General features: G+C 44.5%; 4 protein-coding genes across 8 annotated transcripts; all 4 read left to right on the forward strand.

The window, feature by feature from the left end:
• Positions 1-675: 675 nt before the first annotated feature.
• Positions 676-7,608, forward strand: LOC125551898 (probable protein phosphatase 2C 21). Of its 4 annotated transcripts, none has more exons than XM_048715288.1 (11): positions 676-1,379; positions 3,148-3,265; positions 3,389-3,458; positions 4,006-4,111; positions 4,560-4,662; positions 5,129-5,248; positions 5,344-5,524; positions 5,607-5,683; positions 5,773-5,825; positions 6,739-6,793; positions 7,010-7,608. In XM_048715288.1, exons 2-11 carry the CDS (start codon positions 3,164-3,166, stop codon positions 7,280-7,282), a joined length of 1,140 nt encoding a protein of 379 aa, XP_048571245.1. In that variant the 5' UTR covers positions 676-1,379; positions 3,148-3,163; the 3' UTR covers positions 7,283-7,608. The 4 variants fall into 4 exon arrangements, with proteins under 4 accessions (XP_048571245.1, XP_048571247.1, XP_048571248.1 ...); XM_048715290.1 differs by having other exon boundaries at positions 676-1,373; positions 3,146-3,265; XM_048715291.1 differs by lacking the exon at positions 676-1,379 and adding an exon at positions 1,387-1,485.
• Positions 7,609-10,909: 3,301 nt separating this feature from the next.
• LOC125551900 lies at positions 10,910-13,676 on the forward strand. Its single transcript, XM_048715294.1, has 2 exons — positions 10,910-11,153; positions 12,595-13,676. The coding sequence occupies exons 1-2, from the start codon at positions 11,081-11,083 to the stop codon at positions 13,344-13,346; spliced, it is 825 nt and encodes a 274-aa protein (XP_048571251.1). The 5' UTR covers positions 10,910-11,080; the 3' UTR covers positions 13,347-13,676.
• A 553-nt stretch (positions 13,677-14,229) lies between these two features.
• Positions 14,230-20,811, forward strand: LOC125551899 (probable glutamyl endopeptidase, chloroplastic). Of its 2 annotated transcripts, XM_048715293.1 has the most exons (15): positions 14,230-14,538; positions 15,300-15,507; positions 15,630-15,740; positions 15,848-15,893; positions 15,974-16,083; positions 16,158-16,661; positions 17,113-17,241; positions 17,533-17,829; positions 18,007-18,465; positions 18,654-18,719; positions 18,833-18,893; positions 18,981-19,130; positions 19,218-19,355; positions 19,878-20,158; positions 20,413-20,811. In XM_048715293.1, coding segments are annotated over exons 1-15 (2,802 nt in total). In that variant the 5' UTR covers positions 14,230-14,297; the 3' UTR covers positions 20,414-20,811. The 2 variants fall into 2 exon arrangements, with proteins under 2 accessions (XP_048571250.1, XP_048571249.1); XM_048715292.1 differs by lacking the exon at positions 20,413-20,811 and having other exon boundaries at positions 19,878-20,162.
• A 1,096-nt stretch (positions 20,812-21,907) lies between these two features.
• On the forward strand, positions 21,908-23,065 carry LOC125553908 (probable nicotianamine synthase 6). The gene has a single exon (XM_048717557.1). It carries the CDS (start codon positions 22,004-22,006, stop codon positions 22,898-22,900), a length of 897 nt encoding a protein of 298 aa, XP_048573514.1. The 5' UTR covers positions 21,908-22,003; the 3' UTR covers positions 22,901-23,065.
• The last annotated feature ends 1,243 nt before the right edge of the window (positions 23,066-24,308 follow it).

The raw sequence follows: 24,308 nt of genomic DNA on the forward strand, positions 1-24,308 counted from the left end.
ATGCAACACAACTACATCGTCTGCAGCAATGAACAAACATGTTGGCGACCCCTCCAAACTTACCACACCGGCGACGTCCGCAACACTGGTGGGTTAGTTGGCCGGCCTGCATCACCGGTGGGGCGCTTGCAACACTCATGCCTAAACAACGAGCTGGCCTGCATCAGTAGTCGTTGTATTCACAACATGTCAGCAATGGCGTGCCCCCCCCCCCCACACACACACACAGAGAGAGATGAGAGTGAAGGAAGAAGAAGACAACTAAATCTGTCAAGATATTTCGGAAACGGAAGGAAGGGAGAGCGACGTGTGAGGGCCCACGACACATGTCGCCAGACGAAAGCATTAGATTTGTACTGAGAAACCTGCCGGGTGAAACAAACGTTTTACTTGGTAGAAAGTACATGCATCACATACCTATACTTTGTAAAGGTTCGTGTTCATATAAATAAAACTTGTCAAAAAAGTCTGAACATGTTCTTTTTAGCAAAAAAAAAAATCTGAACATGTAAAAGACATTCCAGAGCACATGTGGGAATGTTGTTGGTACCGTTGTTTTTTGAGAATCGTTTTTTGAGGGAGTGTGGTGTGGGCTAGGACGGAGCACACTGAAGAGGCCCATATGCGTGTGTTAGCAAAAAAAAAGGCCCATATGCGTGCGCGTATTCGGGACGCACGACGGAGCGAGCTCACAACCGCCGTCAGAAACGAGCCCCGTGACTGCTCGACTTCTCCGGCGAGCCACGCGGTGCTCGGGGGTTCCGGCGGACGAGGAGGGGGAGCGCCGCGAGCGGGAGTCCACCCCAGGAGGCTACTGCGTACGCGGGCGGGATACCCGCCGCGCCGGAGCAGAGGGCAAAGGAGTGGCATCAACCAGCGGCGACGGCAAGCGCCGGGATCCGCGGAGGCCGATGTAGCTCAGCTCTTCTGGCCTCCGCCTGTCGGGCATTCCACGGAGCGCGGCGGCCGGCGGCCACCGACCAACGGAGGAAGCGCGCCGTCGCTGGCCGGCGGCGAGGGGCGCATGGCGGAACGGCGGCGGCGGAGGCAGGAGCACTTCCTCCACGCGCGCCGTACTCCGCACGGCAACAGGGCAGGTGCGCGCGCGGCGCGCGTGGGCCCCACCCGCTGTGGCTCGTCGAGCGGGCCCGGTGGCACGCGCCCGGGCCGTTGGATCGGCCACAGCTGGCACTGGCGGCGATCCAACGGCTCAGGACGCTCGCACGCGCGCGACGGGGGCGAAGGGAAGGAAAGGAAAGGAGACGACGGAGGCCGCGGGTGCTTTATTTGCTGCGCCTGCGCCCGCCTGCAAACTCTGCTCTGCTCTGCTGCACAACCGCCCCGCTTTTGATCCTCCGGAGCGAAGGAAGGAAGGAAAGGTGAGGCGATCAACCTGCATTTCCCCTCCCCTCCCTCCCCATCCCCTCTCTGGTTTCGTCCGCGTCCAACCTAAACCCCAGAAACCCAAACCCCCGCAGCCGCAGGGTAAGATTCTTCTTCTCCCTCCTCCTCCTCTCGCCACCGCCTCTGCTCTGTTCTTGCTTCGTCGCATCATGCGGCGGCGGTGGTGGGGTTTCTGTCCTCCGTCCTCCTCGTTTCGGTTTGGGCGCTGCTGATCGAGCAGAAGGTTGCGCTTCTTGAATCTTCAGAGTCGAGGCCTCTTTTTTCGTGCGTGCGGATTTTGCTTCGGGCCTGCTCCCGTCTCGTGTTCCTTGCATTGCGTCGGCTTTTTTCAAGCTGGTCACTGATTTTCTCGGAGGAGGAGGCCACACAGCGCCGAGATTCCGTGGCGATTTCTGTTCGCCTGTTCGATCCTGCGTGGTTCGTTTTTGTCGCTGCCGCCGCTGCTTTTGCTCTTGCATTCGGTGGTAATTTTCCTGGAGGAGGACGAACAACACCGAGACTCCATGGTGATTTCTGTTCGCCTCTTCGGTCCTGTTTACGTTTTGGTCGCTGCCTCTGCTGCTTTTGCTCTTGCATTTGGTGCTTATTTTCCTGGAGGAGGACGAACAACACCGAGACTCCATGGTGATTTCTGTTCGCCTCTTCGGTCCTGTTTACGTTTTGGCTGCTGCCTCTGCTGCTTTTGCTCTTGCATTTGGTGCTTATTTTCCTGGACATGGAGGAGGACGAGGAGCACCGAGACCCCGTGGTGATTTCTCTTCGCCTCTTCGGTCCTATTTTGTTCGTTTTTGCTGTCGACGCTGCTCTTGCTCTTGCATTTGGTGGCGATTTCTGGGGGAACCCCATCGTTGATCTCCGTTCGCTCTCTTCTGCATCTTGTATGGTTGCTTCTGCTCTTCTCTTGTTACTCTGGCGGCTGATGGTGGTTTTATTTTGTGAGGAGGAGTCTCACGAGCACCACGCTCATCTCTATTCCTGTTCCCTTCTCCATCCGAACTGGATACTCTTCAACTCTTGATCTTCCCATCGTTCTTATCCCTCTTGCTATCGGCAACTCTGACGATTCTGGTGTCGAGAACTCGCTGTTTCTGCATGTGCGTTTTCTTGTCCCTTCACAGCGTGTGGATTTTCTCTTGGAAAACAAAAACAGCGCCCTCTTCGTCCTTCCGCTCTCTGGAGTGCTAATTAATTATTGTTCTCAATCCATCTCCGTGTAGTATCTCGCGCATCCTCCAAGTTCCTCAGAAATTGAGCTTGTCTGTACTTCCTTGGTGGTGCTAACGTGCACTGCAACCTTGAGATCTATAAGTTCTTCCTTGTTATGAATGAGTGTGCTGACGTGAGTTATTTTGATATGTATGCTGTTGATGGCAAAGCCTTGATTCCGTTTTGATCTGCATTGTGTTTGTGCACCTGAGTAATGTAATTTTCTGATTATATAAGCATACCTTATGCACCCAGGGGCCCTTAATCCAAGCATTAGTTACCAACCTGCCAACCTGCAATTGAAAAATCTATAATATATTCAAATAGCGGCATAGATATGTTTTCCATTCTGCAGTGTGCCAGTGTAGTTCCAGTTCACATGCAGTAACATGATGGGAGTTATTTAGCTGTTTTTCTATCAAGTTTGCTGCTATATATATATGCGTTCTGCAGTGCAGTGACAGTACATTCAGTTTACATGCTAGTTTTTGCTGGTAAGGATTTCTAGGCTATGGTGTTTATACTGAAATCTTTCAGGAAAGCAAACCCAGCAATGGGTGATGCAACAACCAAGTGTTCTGCTGGAGAAGAGAATGACAGAATCAAGTATGCTACGTCATCTATGAAAGGATTTCGTGATGAAATGGAAGATGCCGTGAGTAATATTGCAGTACTTTATAAAATTGTTGAGATGATAATTCTGCAGATGTATATAATCAATTTTGCTTTGCTATTGTGGTGAAATACTGAATTTGATCCGGACCCTTCTTATTTGCAGCTCACAGCTGTCCTAGATCTAGATGGTTACAGTTCCACATCATTCTTTGGTGTTTATGATGGCCATGGAGGTTTGATCTTCGTTCTGATACTGTTAGAACATATTCTAAAATTTTGTGCTGTTAGCATAACTGACCATTGCATGCACTGTTTAAAGGAAGTCTTATCATAACATCATATAATTCATAGTAATCCAAGGTACACATCATGTGCATCTGTGTATTACACTATATATGTGCATGCTTTGTACGTTTACTATTTGTCGCAAATTTTGGCTGTCAAAATCTTGTACAATCATGATGAAACAACTGCGCAATGATGCTTCAGTTCAACATGCATGACCAAGTTTTGCAATCGGGTCTGAGCTGATATATAAACAGTGAGGGGCCAAACATTTATTCGATCTTATTTTTTTTAGGAGAGGAGAGGATTATGTTAGGAATATGTTCAGTAGTTCAGTGTGCTTTTTTACAGTAGTACACATATTGAAGGGATATTTCAGCTAGTGTTTGTCTTTGCACTGTTTTGATATATGACCTTGTATAGGAATATGGTTGATTCAGCCTTAGTTTTCTGTTATATAAGATGGTCATGCAGAGTTATTTGTTTCTGTTTCAGGAGCTGATGTAGCATTGTATTGTTCAAGGCAATTTCATATTGAGCTCACCAAGGAACCAGACTATGGCAACAATCTGCGTACCGCACTGGAGCATGTGTATTTCAGGTTATTTTCTAGATGATTAAATCATGTACTCTACATATATAAGTACAGAAGAAAGTGACATATGGAACATGTGTGTGCAGGCGCATACAATATCGGCACAGGCATGCAGTTTTTCAAAAATTCTGAATTTAGCTATAACAGTCACCTGTAAAATTTCATTAAAAATATGACCAACTGTGGCCCCCACAAAAAAACAAGCGTTAAGTGCCTCTAGACATGTTCACATAATCTTCACTCATATATATGCACTTCTTGTTCAATATTGGAAGGCAAAAGGGCCAATGCTACAGTGTTCGAGAAAGGACCAATGTTATACCCATTCCTAACATAGTTGCAATTGCTACCTAAGTTCACTTATTGTCGCATGTTTGGATATGGAATACATAATTGTTTCATGCCTCCATAGTTACAATTGCTACATAAGTTCACTTATTGTCACATGTTGCAGAATTGATAAGAAGTTGAAACGATCGGATGAATGGAAAAGGGAGCCAGCTCATCCTCCTGGTAGTAGAACTTTGAAAAACTTGCTCAGGGCTGCTCTTTGTGAGGTAACACTGAATGTTCTTTAAGCATTTAACTGTCGAAGAAATTAAACAAAATTTATCTCTCGGATAATGCTTCATATTATTATGTGTATATGGAATTGGAAGGGATCGATGGGTATGATAAGGAGGATCTACTGTACGTTTACCCGATGTGCTTTGGAGTTGGTACTGATATATTTAACTCATAATTCCAATTTGTGTTCCATCAAGTGTCTGGTTTACCAAATTGGAAGGCAGATGTTCCTTTATGTTTCTCATTGCACCTTAGTAGTTACCATACTGCCAAAATTGAGGTGTGTTTGAGTTGATCATTTGTTTATTACACCGTTTGCTTCTTTTATCGAAGGGCACATGGGCAAATTCCTTCCCTGGTGGTGTTACTTACTTTTGTTTCTTAATAGTCTGTTTCCCATATGATTTTGGAATATTATTTTCCGTAGTATTACTCAGTTTGGAATTTGTTTTGCAGGAACGTTATGTTCCCCCCCAACAGGAAGGAACCACGGCATGTGTGGCTCTCATTAGAGGTAACCAGATTATTGTTGGAAATATTGGTGATTCCCGTTGTGTACTCTCAAGGAATGGTCAGGTATGGTGACTATTTTCTTGTCAAATTTCTGAGTGGGGCATCCTGTCATAATGAATGTGTCCAGGTAGTGCCTGACAATTCTTATATGCATTTAGGCAAATGATCTATCCACCGATCACAAGCCAGACCTCCAACAGGAAAGGGAGAGAATTGAAAGGGCAGGAGGGCAAGTAACCAGGGATGAGAACCCCCAGAGAGATTTCACAGGACGACTAGTTAGTGTGGACTTGGGCATCCATCGCATCGGGGGGAAATTAGCCATATCCAGAGCGATTGGTATGGTATTTATCTAATTTCCTTTCATTGTTGGATACAATCTATTCATTGCTGATGGGCATTTTGACTACTTGCATCTCAGGTGATTTTCAATTCAAGCAGAACAAAACTTTGTCTCCTGCAGAACAAATTGTGACAAGTAGTCCGGACATTCACACTGTAAGTTTGTAACTATGTTGCGTTAGCTCAGTGTAAATTTGTTTCTGATGAGTGTGTTTTGATGGAAATAACACCATATATTTTTCTAGGTGGACATAACTGATGATACTGAATTTCTTATTATAGCAAGTGATGGTATCTGGTAAGTCTGAGCTAAAAATAACACGAAAGACTGTTTCATTGTGATGACTTGATTCTAAATGAAATACTTGATACATAGTAAAGTCACTCCAGTTACCTTACATGCTTGTTTCATCTTAGGCCAGTATTATTTATCACTCGCGTTTTTTACATTTTGGTTCAGTTAAGTTCGATCCGCACTGTACTACAATGGTCTGAGTTTGAGCCACTTCATCACCATGTGTAATTCAGTTCCCAATTTCTCGAACCGGGGGCTATTAAGTTCTTTTTCTGAGTTCAAGTTACTGAAAGGGCAACATCTGTCAATTCCTGGGTTAATTATTGCTTTGTAGTGCATAGATGAATTAAATTTGATGGTTCCATCATGTTGATTTGCTATTTGGAAATGGTACTTCCTCCGTCTGAAAAAACTTGTCCCAACCTTGTGTCTCAAATGGATGTATCTAGCACTAACTTGGGACTAAATACATTCATTTGAGGGACAAGCTTTTTCGGACGGAGGGAGTAGCATGTTTGATTGCTCTTCTTAACAACCTTAGTGCTTGATGAAGCATTTATTTTGTTCCAATATAGGAGTTGTGCCATGTTTTCCGTCCACGTGGATGGATGCTAAAACTAATAAGAGAGTAGTCACCACAATCTGCTAGTACCCATAGAGACAGATCTTTGTTCTCATGTTTCATAGTAATATACTCCCTCCATTCCCAAATATAAGTCTTTCTAGAGATTCCAACAAGTGACTACATACGGAGCAAAATGAGTGAATCTTCACTCTAAAATATATCTACCTACATCCGTATGTTGTAGTCCATTTGAAATGTCTAAAAAGACTTATATTTAGGAACGGAGGGAGTAATTTCGTTTATATATTACCATAATAAAATTACACATCTCTTGTTTTTCTTCTTCTCCAGGGATGTCAAGTCAAGTCAAGAGGCGGTTGATTTTGTAAGGCAGCGTTTGCAATCCGTGAGTCTTATTTCCTCAACTTTTTTCTGCTTGTCAATGAGACTAACAGTACATTTAAAAGAAACATCCTACCGGATGAAAGAAATTTTATCGGTTAGCATAACGTTGTTGAAGGAATGACTCCACATAGTAACATTCGGTGGTTGTATGCATGGGCTGGTTTCCATTTGCAGATGGAATTGTTGTTCCTGTTGACATATGGTGTGATGAACGCAGGGGGAGATAGATCTGCGTGCCATTTGTGAGAGACTTCTTGATTCATGCCTGGGCCGCCGGAGAATGAGTGACAATATGAGCGTGATAGTGGTTCAGTTCAAGGCGGGCGCCCGCGCCAACCCCACTGCTACTGCTGAAGCCAGGGCTGACGAAATCGAGGTCAGCATCGAAGTGGGGCAGCGCAGCAACGGAAATGAGGACGACGACGGCTCTGTCAACGGCTGCATAGGATGCTTCGGCCGCTTGGATATGTTTGAGGCCGGCCAGGACTGATGGGTGAGCTGTGCACTTACAGTTTTGAATTTTTGATCAAGAAGTGAAAGGTGATACTGAGCTGGGATGGTTTACAGTGCTATTTTTGCTCTTTGTCGGAGACAGAATTCGTGTCTTAGGGTCTGAGCAGTTGCTGTTACTTACTATACGTTGCATTGTAGTTTCGCTGGAGATTTTGCTTGAGAGCCACTTGGATTCACGCACTCTGTTTTCTTCTTCTTCACATCTTGTCTTGGATATCAAAGATGCTTGATGGGGTAGTATAACTATGGATGTTTACTGCCTTGATGATAATTCCTCTACGCAATGCAGTATTATGCTCTCTATGTTTTCTTGTCTGGTGTGCTTTTTGGATCATCAAGTATATATATTTTTGAGTTGGAATCATCAAGTATATAATGCAAGTGTTATTAATGGGCATTAGACTGTGATCTCAGTTAGCTTTAGATATGAGTGGCAGCAGCCTGCATTGCATCAAACGGAAGGAATTCAACGACAAGCACGAGTTTCCTTAGAGCTCTGCCATATTCGCCATACACTCCTTCTCTTCATAATAACTGTCATTGTGGAGGATAGAGGTGAGAAAACTCATCCTAACAGAATCTCTATACCCATGTCTATCTCTAAAAATTATGGAGTTCATTCAGAAACTGGATTGTAGACTCCATATTTAAAGGTTGGGACGCTGTTTTTGGGTGCAGTCCAAAATCCAAACACAAACCGAGGTGGCGGGAGTAAACTTTGAGGGCTTCTTTCTCTCTCTACCAATGATAAAGTTGCTTGTACCACTTTAGCAGTCGTGTTTCCCGCCCACTAATAGCGCCCATCATGTGTCCAACGTGCCCACCGTTATTGCCGGCCATTTTTCTCGTTGCATGCACCGTTTTCTATCGAGATGTCTTGACACACAAGGCCTATCTAACCGCACGTTGCTAGCGGCTATGAAACAACTGCCACCAAGGCATGTATAGATACTCCTTTCCTTCTACCCCCCCCCCCCCCCTCTAGATTTGCCCTCGGCCTTTTCCTATGCCGCCATCTCACCACCCTCCTCGGGCATAGGGAATCACGTGGTTCCGTTGGGCTCCATTTGAGGAGCTACTGTGCCAACGAGATACGGCTGACCTCGAAGCTCATGACATGGCTGGTGTCATCAAGGAGGAGGAGGCGGACACCAACATGATGGCCTCGTCGAAGTCAAAGGTTGAGGGGCCCGTCCTCCAGGCTTGTGGAATCCCACCTGTTGTCGAGCCAACATCGTGTTATGGACCCACAGCTAGGGAAGCCTGGGCCGCCCGCCACACCACCTATCCCATTCTCTTCGATCAGTGGCTTCACGAATATGGATGTGCTGATATGTGCATTTTGCATCACATTTTAATAAGTTGAAGGCTCATCTACCATGTATGTTCACGGGGCTATTTCATCTTTATCTTCTTGCAAGATTGCATTGAAGGGGGCCAGAAAGCTGTCAGAGCCGAAAAAAATGAAGGTTTTGTGAGGGAAAATACCCATGAGCTAGAATATGGCTCGGGTGGGCTGTGGGCCCCACACTCCTTGGCCACACGCCCTAGACCCTGGGTGCGCTGTGGGCCCACAAAGCTCCCCTAGCCGCCTCTTTGCTACATATGTCCATCATCTACTCAAAGCCATCACAAGATATTTTTTTGCTTTTCCGTTAAGAGGGCAGAACATACAATCATACTTTTCTTTCTCCTAAGGTTAACCTATTCGGATTCAGTACCTTCAACTGGGGAATTGGAAACCCTCATTGTCACAATTGCTAAGTTGGATGACTAAGAGCATGTACAATAATGACATATGGATATAGATGTCTCATGAGAAAAAGTAGCTTGAGGCAACTACATTGATTTATTTCTCTCCAACATAAGCTACTACTAGTGAGGCTCATTAAGAAATAGAAAATAGAAACTTTAATACATACTAGAAGAATTGGGGCGCTTTGCTGCGCCGTCGGCGTTTTTATATTTCTTAAAAGAATACCCACTCTGTTTCAAAATATAAATTATATTATTTTTAAAAAAAGTCAAACCTTTTACCTTTGATCAAATTTGTAGAAAATATATCAAATCGATATGATTAGATTCATCATGAAATGAATTTCCATACTTTCTTGTTTAATATTGTGGATACCGATATTTTTCACTCTAAACTTGGTAACTTTCTTAGAATTCAACTTTCCAAAAAATTGAAACCCTTATATTTTGAACTAATGGAATATTTAGTTTGCCGGGTGGGGGAGACATGTAGTGTGGTGATTTTGATGGCCTTTCGTGGTGTGATTATGTGTTATCCGCTAACTAACCTATATTTACGTGAGGGAATTTCTACATCGACGGCAGAATGTACTATATTGGTGTTACACTCTCACATGATGGCACTTTTTTTAAGGTGGTGAAAGGGTGCGCAGAATTGATATGTTTTTGTACGCCTATTGTTACTTATTGATTTGGGAGGTTGTTGGCACGGTCAAATTCATAAACCAAATTCAAAATTTAATACCTCAATTGAATGAAAGAATTTCAAAATCAGGGAACATAGTGAATTTAAAGAATTGAATGAAAAAGCTCCTTGAGAAATTGTTGACCCGATCAAAATCAAGTTATCCAATTGTAAATTGTAGACTTCAACTATTTGTGTGGCCTTCGAAATTAGGAAGCATAGTATATAGTATAAAAGAATTGAATGAAAGAGTGTTGACAAATTGTTGACTGTCAAAATTGGGTCAAATTGGAGACCTCAATTTAATGTTGGCTCTTCAAAACTAGGGAATCTAGTGTCACAGAGAATATACAAAAATTGAAATGAGAGTGTTGAGAAATTATCGACTCGCTCAAAATCGCGTGACCCTTCAATTAAAGACCTCAGTTGAATGTTGACTGTTTAAAACTAGGAAGAATAGTGTTATAGTATATAGTATAAAAGCATTGAACGAGAGAGTGTTAGAAATTGTTGACTCGATCAAAATTAAGTGATCCAATTTTAATTGAAGACCTCAATTGAATGTTGACTTTTAAAACTAGGGAGCATAGTGTTATATATGATACGATGCATCTTTATTTTTTATTTCAACTTTCTTAGCTTTTTACATTCGATCACACTTTTTCTCTCAATCACCTGTCTCTTGCGGAGGATTCTGCTTCCCTATCCAAACCTACTTTTTCTGACATCTTATCCTACATGACATGTGGGGCATCACCATAAGACTATGCATTGGCTATGCCCTAATAATTGGCCTAATTTAATCTATACTATGCTCACTTGCCGGTGACAAACCAAAATAAGATAAAAAGTAAAGTCGTTTTAAAAGTGTGAGTAGTGTCAAAAAGTTCAGATGGAGATAAACGATTTCAATACTTTGCTAATCATGTTATTTTAAAGAAGTCTTTGACACAGTGGCTTCTGAAATACGAGCTTAAAATAATTTTTTTGCTACTCCGGTCAATTCAAATTCATTGACGCAGCTTTAGTACAATTTAGATGACCTACCTAGAGTTTTGTGAATTCCATTCAAACAAGTCGGGCGACTGGGCCCATGGCGTGAGGACCCACCCAACGCCGTGTCGTCCTTCCGGGTAACGCGTATCGCCACGCGGCAGCGGCGAATGGACCCCCTGCGGCCGTTCTTTTTTCTCTCTCTCTTTTCTTCCCAAGGAACCTGCCATTCTTTTCTCTCGTTATTATTCGTTTCTTCCCCACTTCCTCCTCCTCCTCCTCCCACGAGAGGAGAGATCCTTGGTCTGCTGCCCGCCGAGCCGAGCGTGGGAGGCCGCGAAGATGCTCGACATCCAGAAGCGGCGCGTCCAGCTTCTGCTCTTCGTCGCCGGCGTGCTCGCCCTCAGCATGACAGGCATGCTCCCCGATCCGCCCTCCGTTTTTTTTTTCAATTACTGTTAACCAGTTCGTCGAGCGAGCAGGTGAATACTTCTTCGTAGAGCGGCGGATCACTGCGCGCGCTTGCGCGTGTAGTTTTGGCGCCTTTCGGCCTTTGATTCGGCGATTTTGGGTGGTGGGGGTTGTTTCCTAGTGAAGAAGAAGTGGGTGCGCATTTGGCTGGTTTCGAGTGGGATGCGTCTGATCTTGGGTTTCTAGACGACGGTAATTGCTACGAAGAGCGAATGACTCGGTCAATTGGAGGTATACTTCGTAGGTCTGGGTTGATGTGGGCGGTAGAATTTGAAGTGTGAGTGCCTTAATTCAGAAAGCCATAGATTTCGAGTGAAGTCGGTACTAACTTGTTAAGGATTGATTGCTTAACTGCTTATAAGATGGTGATTAGCCTCTGCTCATAAGGTTAAGTTGAACAAAAAATAAGAACAACTGAACACTGTCTAGCATGGTTGGTAGTTCATACTGATTGATTCATGAAAACACTTTATATATATGAACAAACAGTCTGTCTGTCTCAGGGCTTGAAGGCAGCGGTGCATGCTCGCGTACTGTTATGACGAAGAACTTGGAGTAGCAATTTTTTTGTCAGTTATATCGTTGTATTTAACTGGGACAGTGATTCTGTCTGGTACCATGAGTGTTCACATGCACAATTTACCCACATGTTTCGCTTACTCGAAAATTCCCGCATACTTGGGGGCTTGGCAAATGTTTGGAGTGCATTGGTGGCTGAAGCCATGGATGCAATTCATCATGTAAGTTTCTTCGATGGGATGGATAAAGTCACCCTGGAGACCGATTCCCTTGTGCTAAAAAATGTTGTGACTAGCAATGCTCTGGACCTGTCGGAGAGTTGTGCGCTGGTGAAGGAGCTCAGGAGTAGCATCTTTTATTTTGCTTTCATTTGATAACTGTGATGTTGATTTGATTTCATCCCACAATAGTGTAACAAGTAGTGCATTTACTTGCAGCTAAGGATTGTATCAGGGATTTGGATGACCATGTACTGTGGACATCCAGTTTTCCTGCTGATATATCTTGTGTGGCTACTAGCGTTTTTGCTATGTGCTCATGCTGATGTCTTCCTCTCAGAATTAACAAATAAAAGATCTCCATACTAAATTTTCAATCACTGGATCTATGAGTCTTACATTCTTTTGGAAAGGTAACTCTTGCCCTGTTGCTAAGTTGACATATGGGCAAGCCATGATCTTGTAGAAAATGGCCGTATTGTAAGAATTATAAGGCACATTGATAGTTTAACATGGTATGCTATTGAATTGATATTGCTCTTGACATCCAAATTTTCTCCTAGATAGTATCTGATGATTTCATTTTGGAGAAGTAAGCCGGATGTATGTCTTTGTAAATTAAGCTTAATCAAAATTTGCAATTTGCAGCTGAGAAGTGCAGGGAACTTGTCGGAAAGGAGGCTGCATCAAAGAGTGGGCAGTTCACATTCATGAACTGTTTCGATATGGGGTCGGGCAGCCTTGCATGCGCAGGGAAGGAGGGGGTGAAGCTGTATGTGAACAACCTGCGAAGCGCACACATAGAAACCGTGCGGCAGCGAGCCCTTGAGAAAGCGTTGGCTGATGCTTTGACAGAAGGCCTGAGTCCTGCTGAGGCAGCCAAGCAAGCTCAGAAGATCGGGGCAAAAGCGACGAAGGTGGCCGCTCGTCAAGCGAAGAGGATATTGGGGCCGATAATTTCCTGTGGCTGGGACTTCTTCGAGGCAATGTACTTTGGCGGAAGCATGACAGAAGGTTTCCTCCGGGGCATGGGCACCTTATTCGGAACCTATGCGGGTGGTTTCCATGGCGAGGAGAGGCTGGGAAAGCTTGGCTATCTCGTTGGAAGCCAGCTAGGCAGCTGGGGTGGGGGAAGAATCGGACTGATGGTCTATGATGTCATCAACGGGTTGAACTACATGCTTGAGTTTGTCCGTCCAGAGGAGTATCGATCATCATCTTACGCAGCAGAAGAGGGCTCAGAGTATGCAGATAACTACAGAAGTTCGTCTTACGTATCAGAAGAGGGCTCAGAGTATGCAGATAACTACAGAAGTCGCGAAGGATATGAGCCAACATACAGTGAGACGCCAGAAGAGGCGCAGGCGGAGGAGGATTCGGGGGGTTTCAGCTTGTTCTGAAACTGCAAGCTTGGATATCAGCCGACTTACACCGGGATGGCAGCAGGCCAGCAAGCAGCACTTGTACTGAACTTGTTTTTGCATGTCTAGATGGGGAAGTGATTCTTCTCTGTGATTCTTGTATGGCCATTGTGTATAATAGAAACATTTGCATGCAACCACGGCTCTGGCTGCATGGTCTAAAGAGCTAAACATGAACAAAGAACACATCTGGAGTATCTTGTAGCATACTTGGGGAACACAGGTCTCTAGAGTGAATTTGCTGTATACGTGTCTGTCAGTTCGTTTATAATTTAATTTAACATAGTTGGGCAGATGCCCCTTCATTTAGCAAGAATATCTTCAGGATTAGCTCCTTTCTACTCTTTTTTTTTTGACTTGTTGCACAATTTATTTGCAGTTTGCTTCACACCTCGTTAACTTATCTCTACTATCAATATCAAAGGGGAGTCTATAGTCGTCGTGATCAGGAAAAGATAAACTGGAATCCCGGAACCAATCATTTGTCCAGTGTCACCGTTTGGTCAGCTCATGCCGCAAGCAACCCGACATCGCCGCATAAACTTCCGCAAAAGTTTCGTGAAATGTCGATAGCATGACTCCATTCCGAGTAAAGTCGGAGCAGATTCCAGTTAGTGATGGTTGGACCTGGATGTACTTTGTTGTTTCTAGTGTTTTTTGTACTGCCACGACGGATGATGAACAGGTCAGAAGTTTTCTCGCAAAAAAAAAATCAACCCAAAGCGTACTATACTAGTTCTGTGTGTTTGAAAAATGTATTGAACATTTTTATATTTAAGAGATCTTTTTAGGTTGAAGCATTTTTCAAAAGGGGCCAAAATATCTTTTTGTGCACCAAAGAAAAGGTATCCCACCATCCGTCCTGCACTATTCTATGCTATCTACTACGTGTACTTGTATAGAAGAAGCAGGGAGGGAGGCCGAGAAATCATGTCCGCCCTTTCCATCCTCCACAGGGCTTGCCTCCGACTCGCCCTGCTCCCGCTCCCGCTCGCGCCTCTGCGCGCTCCCCTTCGCTCCTCTACTCTTCCGCGGCCGCTCCGCCTGCCTCGCCGGGCCGCCATGAGCTCCGCCGCCTCCAGGATGTCCCACATCGCCGCCGCCGCAGCCTCCGGGGAGTCCAATCAGCCGGCGGCGGCGGATGCGTCGGGATTGGGCCAGGAAGACGACGGTCGGTGCTGCTTGCTTTTTCTTCTTGGACACTTGGTTGATTTCGATTGTTACTTCGCGTCGTTTAGTGGATTGGGCTGCTTTGGCGGGGGAGAGATTGGAGCTCTGCTCTTGGATCGGTTCCTGGAAACATACTAGTACTAGTTGTCTTCAGTTATGATCTGGATACTGGATTGCTCTTTATGGGTTGGTAGTGTATAATTTAGATTAATCCGACTTGTTCTGGTAGAGATCACATCACATGCCCTCTCTAGCTCACTTCAGTTATCATGATTCGGCTTGCTCGTCATACGACTGTTAAAGCTAGACTAGATGGATCAGCCTGACCTTTGCTCCTTATCATGCTGTGTTTAGCTTAGTAAGAGACTCTTTAAGAGAGCATGTGGTTTGATGTCTCAAGTTCTCTTGTTCTGCTTACACGAGGAATGCATATAACCCTAGAACTGTTTCAACAGGTTTATGATAGTGGTGCTTTTGCTTTTCAAGGAAATAATTTAGCAGCTTTACTTCTAGGAGTTAAATGTAAATGTATGGGTTCTGGGGCATTGCCTAATTACTGGTGTTGATACACAAACATGATTCTTAGGGATGGGTGGGGGGGGTGTAAGTGGTTTCTTTGAATGGAGCTGTATTTTTGTGTGCACTGTGAAGATCTCTGCATAAAGTGCTGTTTGAGCTGCCCTTGTCCTGGGTTTAACTGTCAGAAAGTATAATGCAGACTAGTGGTACAGTGAACAGTAAACGTATTTGCGTATCATGCAGATCTTTCACTGGGCTACCGCCTTCCCCCCAAAGAAATACAGGACATTGTTGATGCACCACCACTTCCTGTTTTGTCGTTCTCACCAAGCAAAGACAAGATTCTATTTCTCAAACGTCGAGCGCTTCCACCACTATCTGATCTCGCAAAGCCTGAGGAGAAACTTGCTGGTGTGAGGATTGATGGCCATTCTAATACTAGAAGTCGAATGTACGTACTGTTCATGCTTTCCCCGAAATTTCTGTCGTATTATTCCGTTTCACTTTTTAACAAGTTCATTATTACGCTTTACATCATGCCATCATTGGAAATCTGATTAACCTAATTTGTAGGTCTTCCTACACTGGAATAGGTATCCATAAGCTAATGGATGATGGAACTTTGGGCCCAGAGAAGGAGGTCCATGGATACCCTGAAGGAGCAAAGATTAATTTTGTTACCTGGTAAATTTCCAGATTTTTGTATCAAAGTAACTTCTATCATTTTATGGGTACTTATTTGTACTGGATTACATCAATCTTGACTTCATGTATTGAATAATGTGAATTAGGTCACATGATGGTCGTAATCTATCATTCAGTGTTCGAGTTGAAGAGGTAATTGGTTGGATTGGCTTTGTAATAGGGATAGTTGTTATGTCTCATTGATTAGCTATAACAGATTCTTATCCAAACAGGAGGACAACAAAATCAGCAAGCTAAGGGTATGGATTGCGGACGTGGAATCTGGAGAAGCACGGCCACTTTTTAAATCTCCTGATATATACTTGAATGCTATCTTTGACAGGTAATAAACTTCATAATTCCATGCCTCCTATTTACTATTCCTACTTCCAAATAATTGTTTCTACTATTTTGCAGCTTTGTATGGGTTGATAACTCTACTTTGTTAGTCTGCACTATCCCTGTATCACGTGGAGCTCTACCACAGAAGCCATCAGTTCCATCTGGTCCAAAAATTCAGTCTAATGAGACAAAGAATGTGGTCCAAGTGAGAACATTCCAGGATCTTCTGAAAGATGAATATGATGCTGATTTATTTGATTACTATGCAACCTCACAGCTCATGTTGGTCTCTTTGGATGGAACTGTGAAGCCAATGGGGCCTCCTGCTGTATACACATCCATTGATCCATCACCAGATGACAAATATTTGATGCTTTCTTCTATCCACCGTCCATATTCCTATATTGTACCCTGTGGAAGGTTTCCAAAGAGAGTTGAATTATGGACTGCAGATGGTAAGTTTATTAGGGAACTTTGTGACTTGCCCCTTGCAGAGGACATACCAATTGCGACGAGCAGCGTGCGCAAGGGAAAACGTTCAATCTATTGGAGGCCAGACAAACCTTCAACTTTGTATTGGTACGCAGAACAGCACCCAAAACATTAGTTTTTTGTTTGAAACTTCAAAATAGAATCTGGATACCTGATGCATGCAAATCATTCAAACTATTAGATCTTCTGTGTACAAGCTTTGCTCTATGGTGCAAGTTTGGACAGTCAAGAACATCTTTTATTTGTCAATACTCCATATCACAAATAAGTGGTGTATTGGACATGTCTTAAGTCAAACTTAAAATTGACCAAATATTGTTCTGAATACGTAGACCAAGTATATTCTTAATATAATAATTTTCTTGTGTTTTGTGCATATAATATAGTAAAAAAATAGTGGTCAAAGGCAATCTTGAAGACCGTGTCAGTCTCCAAAACGTCACCTATTTGACATATGGAGGGAGTTTATATAATATGTCAGTGTGCTTATGTCTTATTCCTTGTTCTAACTGGGTTAGTTTATCCTTCTTTTTCTTAGGGTGGAGACACAGGATGGTGGAGATGCAAAGGTTGAAGTTTCACCACGTGACATTGTTTACATGGAAAATGCTGAGCCCATAAATGGCGAACAACCAGAAATCCTACATAAACTTGACCTCCGATATGGGTATGTTCTCTGAACTTCCATTTATCTACTCAAGTAGGACTGGAAATCTTTGTTTCACTGCACGATGTTATGGTTAAGCTTTGTGCTTTGACATAGGGCATTACTGCTAGCAGGAAATTTCAAATATAGAGTACTGGTGTAAAATCATCCATATAAAATTGTACATAGGAAGTCCTAATCCAAATCAGCTATTCTTTTTACAACGTCCTATCATTTTTTTTTCATCTTGTGTGCCAAGTAATTAATTATTCCCACTTTACTCTCTCTCTTGCTTTCATTCTGTTGGTACAGAGGAATCTCTTGGTGTGATGAATCTCTTGCTTTGGTGTATGAATCATGGTACAAAACTCGGAAAACAAGAACATGGGTGGTTGCTCCAGACAAGAAAGATGTCAGTCCGCGCATTTTATTTGACAGATCTTCAGAAGATGTGTACTCTGATCCTGGCTCACCAATGCTGCGAAGAACTGCCATGGGAACATATGTTATTGCAAAAGTTAATAAACAAGATGGAAGTACTTACCTCTTGCTGAATGGAATGGGTGCCACACCAGAAGGAAACGTTCCATTCCTTGACTTGTTTGATATGTATGTCCAATTGTCCATATCCATTAATGATTTCATTTGTTTTGTACTCCCTCCGCAAAGAAATATAAGAGCGTTTATAGATCACTAAAGTAGTGATCTAAACGCTCTTATATTTTCTTTAGAGGGAGTGCCATGCATTCTAGATGCCAGCTGATGCCTTTATTTTTGTTTTTGCAGAAATACTGGAAGTAAAGAGCGAATATGGGAAAGTGACAAGGAAAAATACTTTGAAACTGTTGTTGCCTTGATGTCAGACAAAATTGATGGGGACCTTCCCCTTGATCAGTTAAAGATACTTACATCAAAAGAATCAAAAACAGAAAATACACAATATTACCTACAAATTTGGCCGGAAAAGAAGCAAGTGCAGATTACAAAGTTTCCCCACCCATACCCCCAGCTTGCTTCATTGTATAAGGAAATGATAAGGTACCAGCGCAAAGATGGGGTTCAACTAACAGCAAAGTTGTATCTACCTCCAGGTTATGATCAATCAAAAGATGGACCTTTGCCATGTTTAGTTTGGTCATACCCTGGTGAGTTTAAAAGCAAAGATGCTGCGGGACAAGTACGTGGTTCCCCTAATGAGTTTTCAGGGATTGGTGCTACATCTCCTCTTCTTTGGTTGGCTAGAGGGTATTATTTCTCTTCTTGCTATTCAAGGAAAAAACACATGCCATTTATTTCCTATTGTTGTTTCTCATGACAAAAACCTGATTCGCTCCCTTAACCTCCAAATCTAGCCTAAGTTAAAATTTGATGCACTTCTTCCGAATATGTTTCTTTCTGGCACATAGTCTCACTCAACACACTTTGGTTTGCAGGTTTGCTATTCTTTCAGGTCCGACAATTCCGATTGTTGGTGAAGGTGATGTAGAGGCGAACGACAGGTGTTTTTGTTATTTCTGCCCTATTGCATTTCCTTCTATATGTCCGAGATTGTGAACTATACCACACTTGTGCCATGGAACTAATTCTATTGTGAATGCAAATTGTTTTGTAGTTATGTGGAACAACTAGTAACTAGTGCAGAGGCTGCCGTCGAGGAAGTTGTCAGGAGAGGGGTGAGCATTTCGTAATTCTTTTTGTGAGCCTTTGTGGGCAATGACTTCTAAGGGTTTGGTATGATATCTTCTATCACTTTTCTATAGGTGGTTCATCCTGATAAAATTGCTGTTGGTGGTCATTCGTATGGTGCATTCATGACAGCAAATCTCTTAGCTCATGCTCCTCATCTTTTCTGCTGCGGAATTGCTCGTTCTGGAGCTTACAACAGGACCTTAACTCCATTTGGTTTTCAGGTACACACTAATGCTGAATGGGTAACTGCCAATCTGGTGCAGGTTTTAGTTTTTCAGTCTTTCTTAACCGCCTGCATTGTTCTGCAGAATGAGGACAGAACACTTTGGGAGGCAACTAACACCTATGTGGAGATGAGCCCTTTCATGTCGGCTAACAAAATCAAGAGACCAATATTACTTATTCATGGGGAGCAAGACAACAATTCTGGAACACTGACAATGCAGGTGAAGTCCTAAGCATCAACTTAATTTTAACCTGTGACTGTAAGATAACAGTCATTTTGCAGAAGGGTTAGTGGTGTTCAACTTTGAACTACTGCTCCCACCTCTTTTGTTTGAATACTTTTAATCACAAATTCATTTAGGTGTGCATAGTTTATCTTGCAAATATATTTGTTTTTCATGTGGAATCTCACTAGTAGTTGTATAATCGACCAAGCTGCTAAATTGATAGGCATAGTGTAAACAGACACTGTACCAAGACCCTAAGAAATTTGATTTGTTGTTCCAGGTTTTGCGTAAATGTAATTGTCTACCTACCTCCTGCATCTTACATAGTAAAGTAATACTCGGGTTAACGTTGCCTGAAATGCACTGTCTTTTGAGAGAAGCAAAATCTGTGCATTGTTATGGGTTGATGTTTTGTCCTAATGTTCATACGATTGTTTATTTCCCGGTGTATAGCTAATTAGCTGTTTTATTTGGAGGATAGTTTTGTATCACCTAACCTTGATATTTCAATTACAGTCGGACCGATTCTTCAATGCGTTGAAGGGTCATGGTGTACAGTCTCGTTTGGTAATACTTCCTTTTGAAAGCCATGGGTACTCTGCCAGGGAGAGCATTATGCACGTGCTTTGGGAGTCTGACAGGTGGCTGCAGAAGTACTGTGTAAACGGCACTAGCAAGGCTGATTCAGAGACAGCAGCTGATGGAGAAAGTAAAAAATTGGCAGCCAGTGGTGGTGGAGCAGCATCTGAAGGTCTAAGCTCCGACGGATTCTCATCAATCCCACGATCGCTTCTGTGGTAACTTCTTATTGCTGCTTTTCTTATGATGCTAAAATCCATTTCGTTGCTTACTCACCATCTCATCCATTTCCTTATCGACGCCAAATCATATTTAAACAAATGAATTTCAGCAGCTTGTTATTTTATGTAGCTTATTATAGAATTAACATCTCACTCAGTTAGGTGTGCATCCCGTCCATGTTAACATTTGTATGTTTATTACGATGTATGCTTCAGTAAAAAAGGTGATGAATTCTTTTCGTGTCGTTCAGATCAACTACTGTTAAGATGTACGGGAAATAAAATCATCTCTGGACAGCATGCACAGGCCAAAAGGAAAATAAAATGTGCTGCCGAACTTGTATGAACCTGTGCTTCTTCCAGGCTTAAGACTGGATGGCCATTGTATTTTGACTGCATTTCCGCAGAAGGTGATTGTTCCATAGATTGGTGGGGGTTAAGGAAAGCTTCACATTGTCGGATATTGCGCCCTGGCTGAATTCTCAACTGTAATTTTGTTGGTGGGGACGCCCAAGATACTGTAATTTTGTACCCACTTAGCGACAATGTACAGGTGTAGACTAGTGCGTACCATTACCAAAACAGTCGCTGCGTGCAGTGTTCTATTGTTTGACCGCGGAAATAAATTTATGATGGAGAACAGCTTAATATGTTGGCGTTTGAGATTACTGAACTGAAACAATCAGTGAAGTTCATGTCCTGCTCATTCTACTGTTCTTCGGTGAAGTCCTTGGCAGCGTGTCCAAATGAAACGTAATCACTAAGGGCAACTCCAATGCCGGATCACCAAATTGGAAACATCCGAATTAATCTCTCGTACATGAGGGCAACTATAACGTGGATCATCAAATCGAACACACCCAAATGAAATGTAATCTCTAGGACATAAGGGGCAATTCACGTGGATCACCAAATCCGATACATAAGGGCAACTCCAACGTGGATCATCAAATCATACACACCCAATCTCTAGTACATAAGGGGCAATTCACGCGGATCACCAAACCCGATACATAAGGGCAACTTATGCGGATCATCAAATTGGACACACTAAACGTCCACAGACACTTCCAAAAACAAAACATCGGACATACTAAACGCCCGTAGACACATTTAAAAATAGTTGGTGGACACGTTCCAAAAACAGCGGGTGGACGCTCTTTATTTTTCGGAGACACGTCTAAAAATAGTTGATGGGCACGCTCTTTATTTCACACACTAAATGGCTGTGAACGGGTCCAAAAACAGTTGGTGGACGCTCTTTATTTCGCACACACTAATGCGAACACATCCGAATACAGTTGGTGGACGTTCTTTATTTCGGACAAATTAAACATGTGTGAACACTCAATACTTTCTCCGTCCGAAATTACTTTATTATACTACAATGGATGTATCTAGACGCAGTAGTGGTGCACGCTCTTTATTCAAAAGATAAAAAGCGACCTGGAGGAAAAATACATACTCCCTCCGTCCGGAAATATTTGTCTTAGGAATGGTTGTATCTAGACTTATTTTAGTTATAGATACATCCATTTTCAACCATTTCTAAGACAAGTATTTCCGGACGGAGGGAGTACAAAATTAACGCTGTCCACTTCAACAGCCGGACGTGAACACGCCACAGCAGCAGAGGCATGAAACCAGCCATATTGGCATGGACGCGTGAAGCTTGCATGCATGCACAGCTTTGCCAGCTCCATCGATGAGTGCTCTAGACGGCAGCTACATATACCCCGTGCTCCTCGTTCCATAGCTCACCAAGCAGCCCGATCCACCACTCCACTCCACTCCACTCCTGTGCCTCAGAGTTCATCAAGTACTCGTCAGGTACCAGGTAAAATGGATGCCCAGAACAAGGAGGTCGACGCCCTGGTCCACAAGATCACCGGCCTCCACGCCGCCATCGCCAAGCTGCCGTCCCTCAGCCCATCCCCCGATGTCGACGCGCTCTTCACCGACCTGGTCACCGCGTGCGTGCCCCCGAGCCCCGTGGACGTGACCAAGCTCGGCCCGGAGGCGCAGGAGATGCGGGAGGGCCTCATCCGCCTCTGCTCCGAGGCCGAGGGGAAGCTGGAGGCGCACTACTCCTACATGCTCGCCGCCTTCGACAACCCGCTCGACCACCTCGGCATCTTCCCCTTCTACAGCAACTACATCAACCTCAGCAAGCTCGAGTACGAGCTCCTGGCGCGCTACGTGCCCGGCGGCATCGCCCCGGCCCGCGTCGCCTTCATCGGCTCCGGCCCGCTGCCATTCAGCTCCTACGTCCTCGCCGCCCGCCACCTGCCCGACACCATGTTCGACAACTACGACCTGTGCGGCGCGGCCAACGACCGCGCGAGCAAGCTGTTCCGCGCCGACAAGGACGTGGGCGCCCGCATGTCTTTCCACACCGCCGACGTCGCGGACCTCGCTGGCGAGCTCGCCGCGTACGACGTCGTCTTCCTGGCCGCGCTCGTGGGCATGGCTGCCGAGGACAAGGCCAAGGTGATTGCGCACCTCGGCGCGCATATGGCGGACGGGGCGGCCCTCGTCGTGCGCAGCGCGCACGGCGCGCGTGGGTTCCTGTACCCGATTGTCGATCCCCAGGACATCGGTCGCGGCGGGTTCGAGGTGCTGGCCGTGTGTCACCCCGACGACGACGTGGTGAACTCCGTCATCATCGCACAGAAGTCCAAGGACATGCATGCCAATGAACACCGCAACGGGCGTGGTGGACAGTACACACGGTGTTAGCAATAATCTTGCGTCAAGTTAGAAGATGGCATGTAGTAGTGAGTTCATGTACTAGTATCGTGGCTAAGAAAAAAGAAAAAGAAATACAGAGAAAGAGAGGCACGACACGTGTCTTTGGCAAAAGTTATTGTGTGCGCGTCTCTGTCTTAATTTGATATAATTGATCATGTAGGCAGAATTCCAACAAGTGGTATCAGAGCTAGGTCGATTTGAAGCCACGCTTGCCCCGGGGTCGCGACCCGATTAGCGCCTCGGGGCGGGCGATATGGTCGCTGGGTGGTGCAGCGACGATCAAGAGCGTGCCATGATGTTGCTGGGTGATGCAACGACGAGGAGGGATCTGGCGATCGTCATTCGGCGGAGCGACAAGGAGCGAGACGGCAGGCTGTCGTCGGGAAGGCGGTGGAAGATCGTTGACGGGAGCGGTGGTGCCGTGGTGCGGTGCCGGAAAGTCATCATCGTCATCATGTCCAGGTGCTCGTCTCTGTGAGGAGGCGTTGAAGATGAAGCGTATCCAGGTTGTCTATGTGTCTCGACGAGAGGATTAAGTTCAAGTATGTGGGGGCGGTAAACTAGTGAAGGTGAGTCTCTTCAATGAGGCCATGTCTCTACATGAGGCTGGAGTGGATGGTGTAGTTCATGGGGTGGTGTGATCCACAAGGAGCCGGCATGTATCTCGCTAGGGTGGATGGTGCAGTCTATCGGGTGGGGTTTTCCACATGTTACTGGCGAGGCTGGGTAGTCCAAGGCATATTTGAGGTGGTCCGTAAATTCGCCAAGTTAAAATTGGGGAGAGATTGTTGCGATCAATGAAGCCTATCAGTTTAACTTGTCGTGGTGTGAGCGGATGAGTCGACAAGGGGTGAATCATCAACAAGCCAAGACCGGAGAAACACGAAAGACAAAGTGTGTCAAGATGCGTCAAGTTAGAAGATGGTATGTAGTAGTGAGTTCATGTACTAGTATCGTGGCTAAGAAAGGAAAAAAAAATAAAGAGAAAAAGAGGCATGACACGTGTCTTTAACAAAAGTTATTGTGTGTACATCTCTTTCATGATCTGATGTGATCAATGCTGTGGGCAAAATTCCAACACACGGGGCACGGTGCCGGTGGTCAGCCCGCCGTGCAGGTTCCTGCGGCGAGACGGTGGCGGATGCGACCCAGAAGAGAGAGGAGTTCGCCAACGCCGAAGTGGCCTTCTGATCGTCGCGAGGGAATGAAAACGAATGGGCGTGTGTGGTCCTCATCCATACGTGGCTGCTTAATCGCAGGCAATCGTACGTGGTAGTTTTACTACTACTACTATCTATGCATTTGAAGTCATGTGTTGTTATGACCTAATACTGTAGTAAGTGTGATGTTTACAATTACAAGCGCATGTCTTGTAGACTTGTCTATGAAAGGCAGG

This window comes from Triticum urartu, chromosome 4, assembly GCF_003073215.2.
Source record: "Triticum urartu cultivar G1812 chromosome 4, Tu2.1, whole genome shotgun sequence".
NCBI lineage: Eukaryota > Viridiplantae > Streptophyta > Magnoliopsida > Poales > Poaceae > Triticum > Triticum urartu.

Coding starts and splice junctions, on each gene's coding strand:
- LOC125551898 (XM_048715287.1), top strand. CDS start 3,122: ATGGTGTTTATACTGAAATCTTTCAGGAAAGCAAACCCAGCAATGGGT. Junction 5,249..5,343: donor TACTCTCAAGGAATGGTCAG/GTATGGTGACTA, acceptor ATATGCATTTAG/GCAAATGATCTATCCACCGA. Junction 5,684..5,772: donor GTAGTCCGGACATTCACACT/GTAAGTTTGTAA, acceptor ATATTTTTCTAG/GTGGACATAACTGATGATAC.
- LOC125551900 (XM_048715294.1), top strand. CDS start 11,081: ATGCTCGACATCCAGAAGCGGCGCGTCCAGCTTCTGCTCTTCGTCGCC. Junction 11,154..12,594: donor GCTCGCCCTCAGCATGACAG/GCATGCTCCCCG, acceptor TGCAATTTGCAG/CTGAGAAGTGCAGGGAACTT.
- LOC125553908 (XM_048717557.1), top strand. CDS start 22,004: ATGGATGCCCAGAACAAGGAGGTCGACGCCCTGGTCCACAAGATCACC.
- LOC125551899 (XM_048715292.1), top strand. CDS start 14,298: ATGTCCGCCCTTTCCATCCTCCACAGGGCTTGCCTCCGACTCGCCCTG. Junction 18,894..18,980: donor AGGAAGTTGTCAGGAGAGGG/GTGAGCATTTCG, acceptor ACTTTTCTATAG/GTGGTTCATCCTGATAAAAT. Junction 19,131..19,217: donor TAACTCCATTTGGTTTTCAG/GTACACACTAAT, acceptor ATTGTTCTGCAG/AATGAGGACAGAACACTTTG.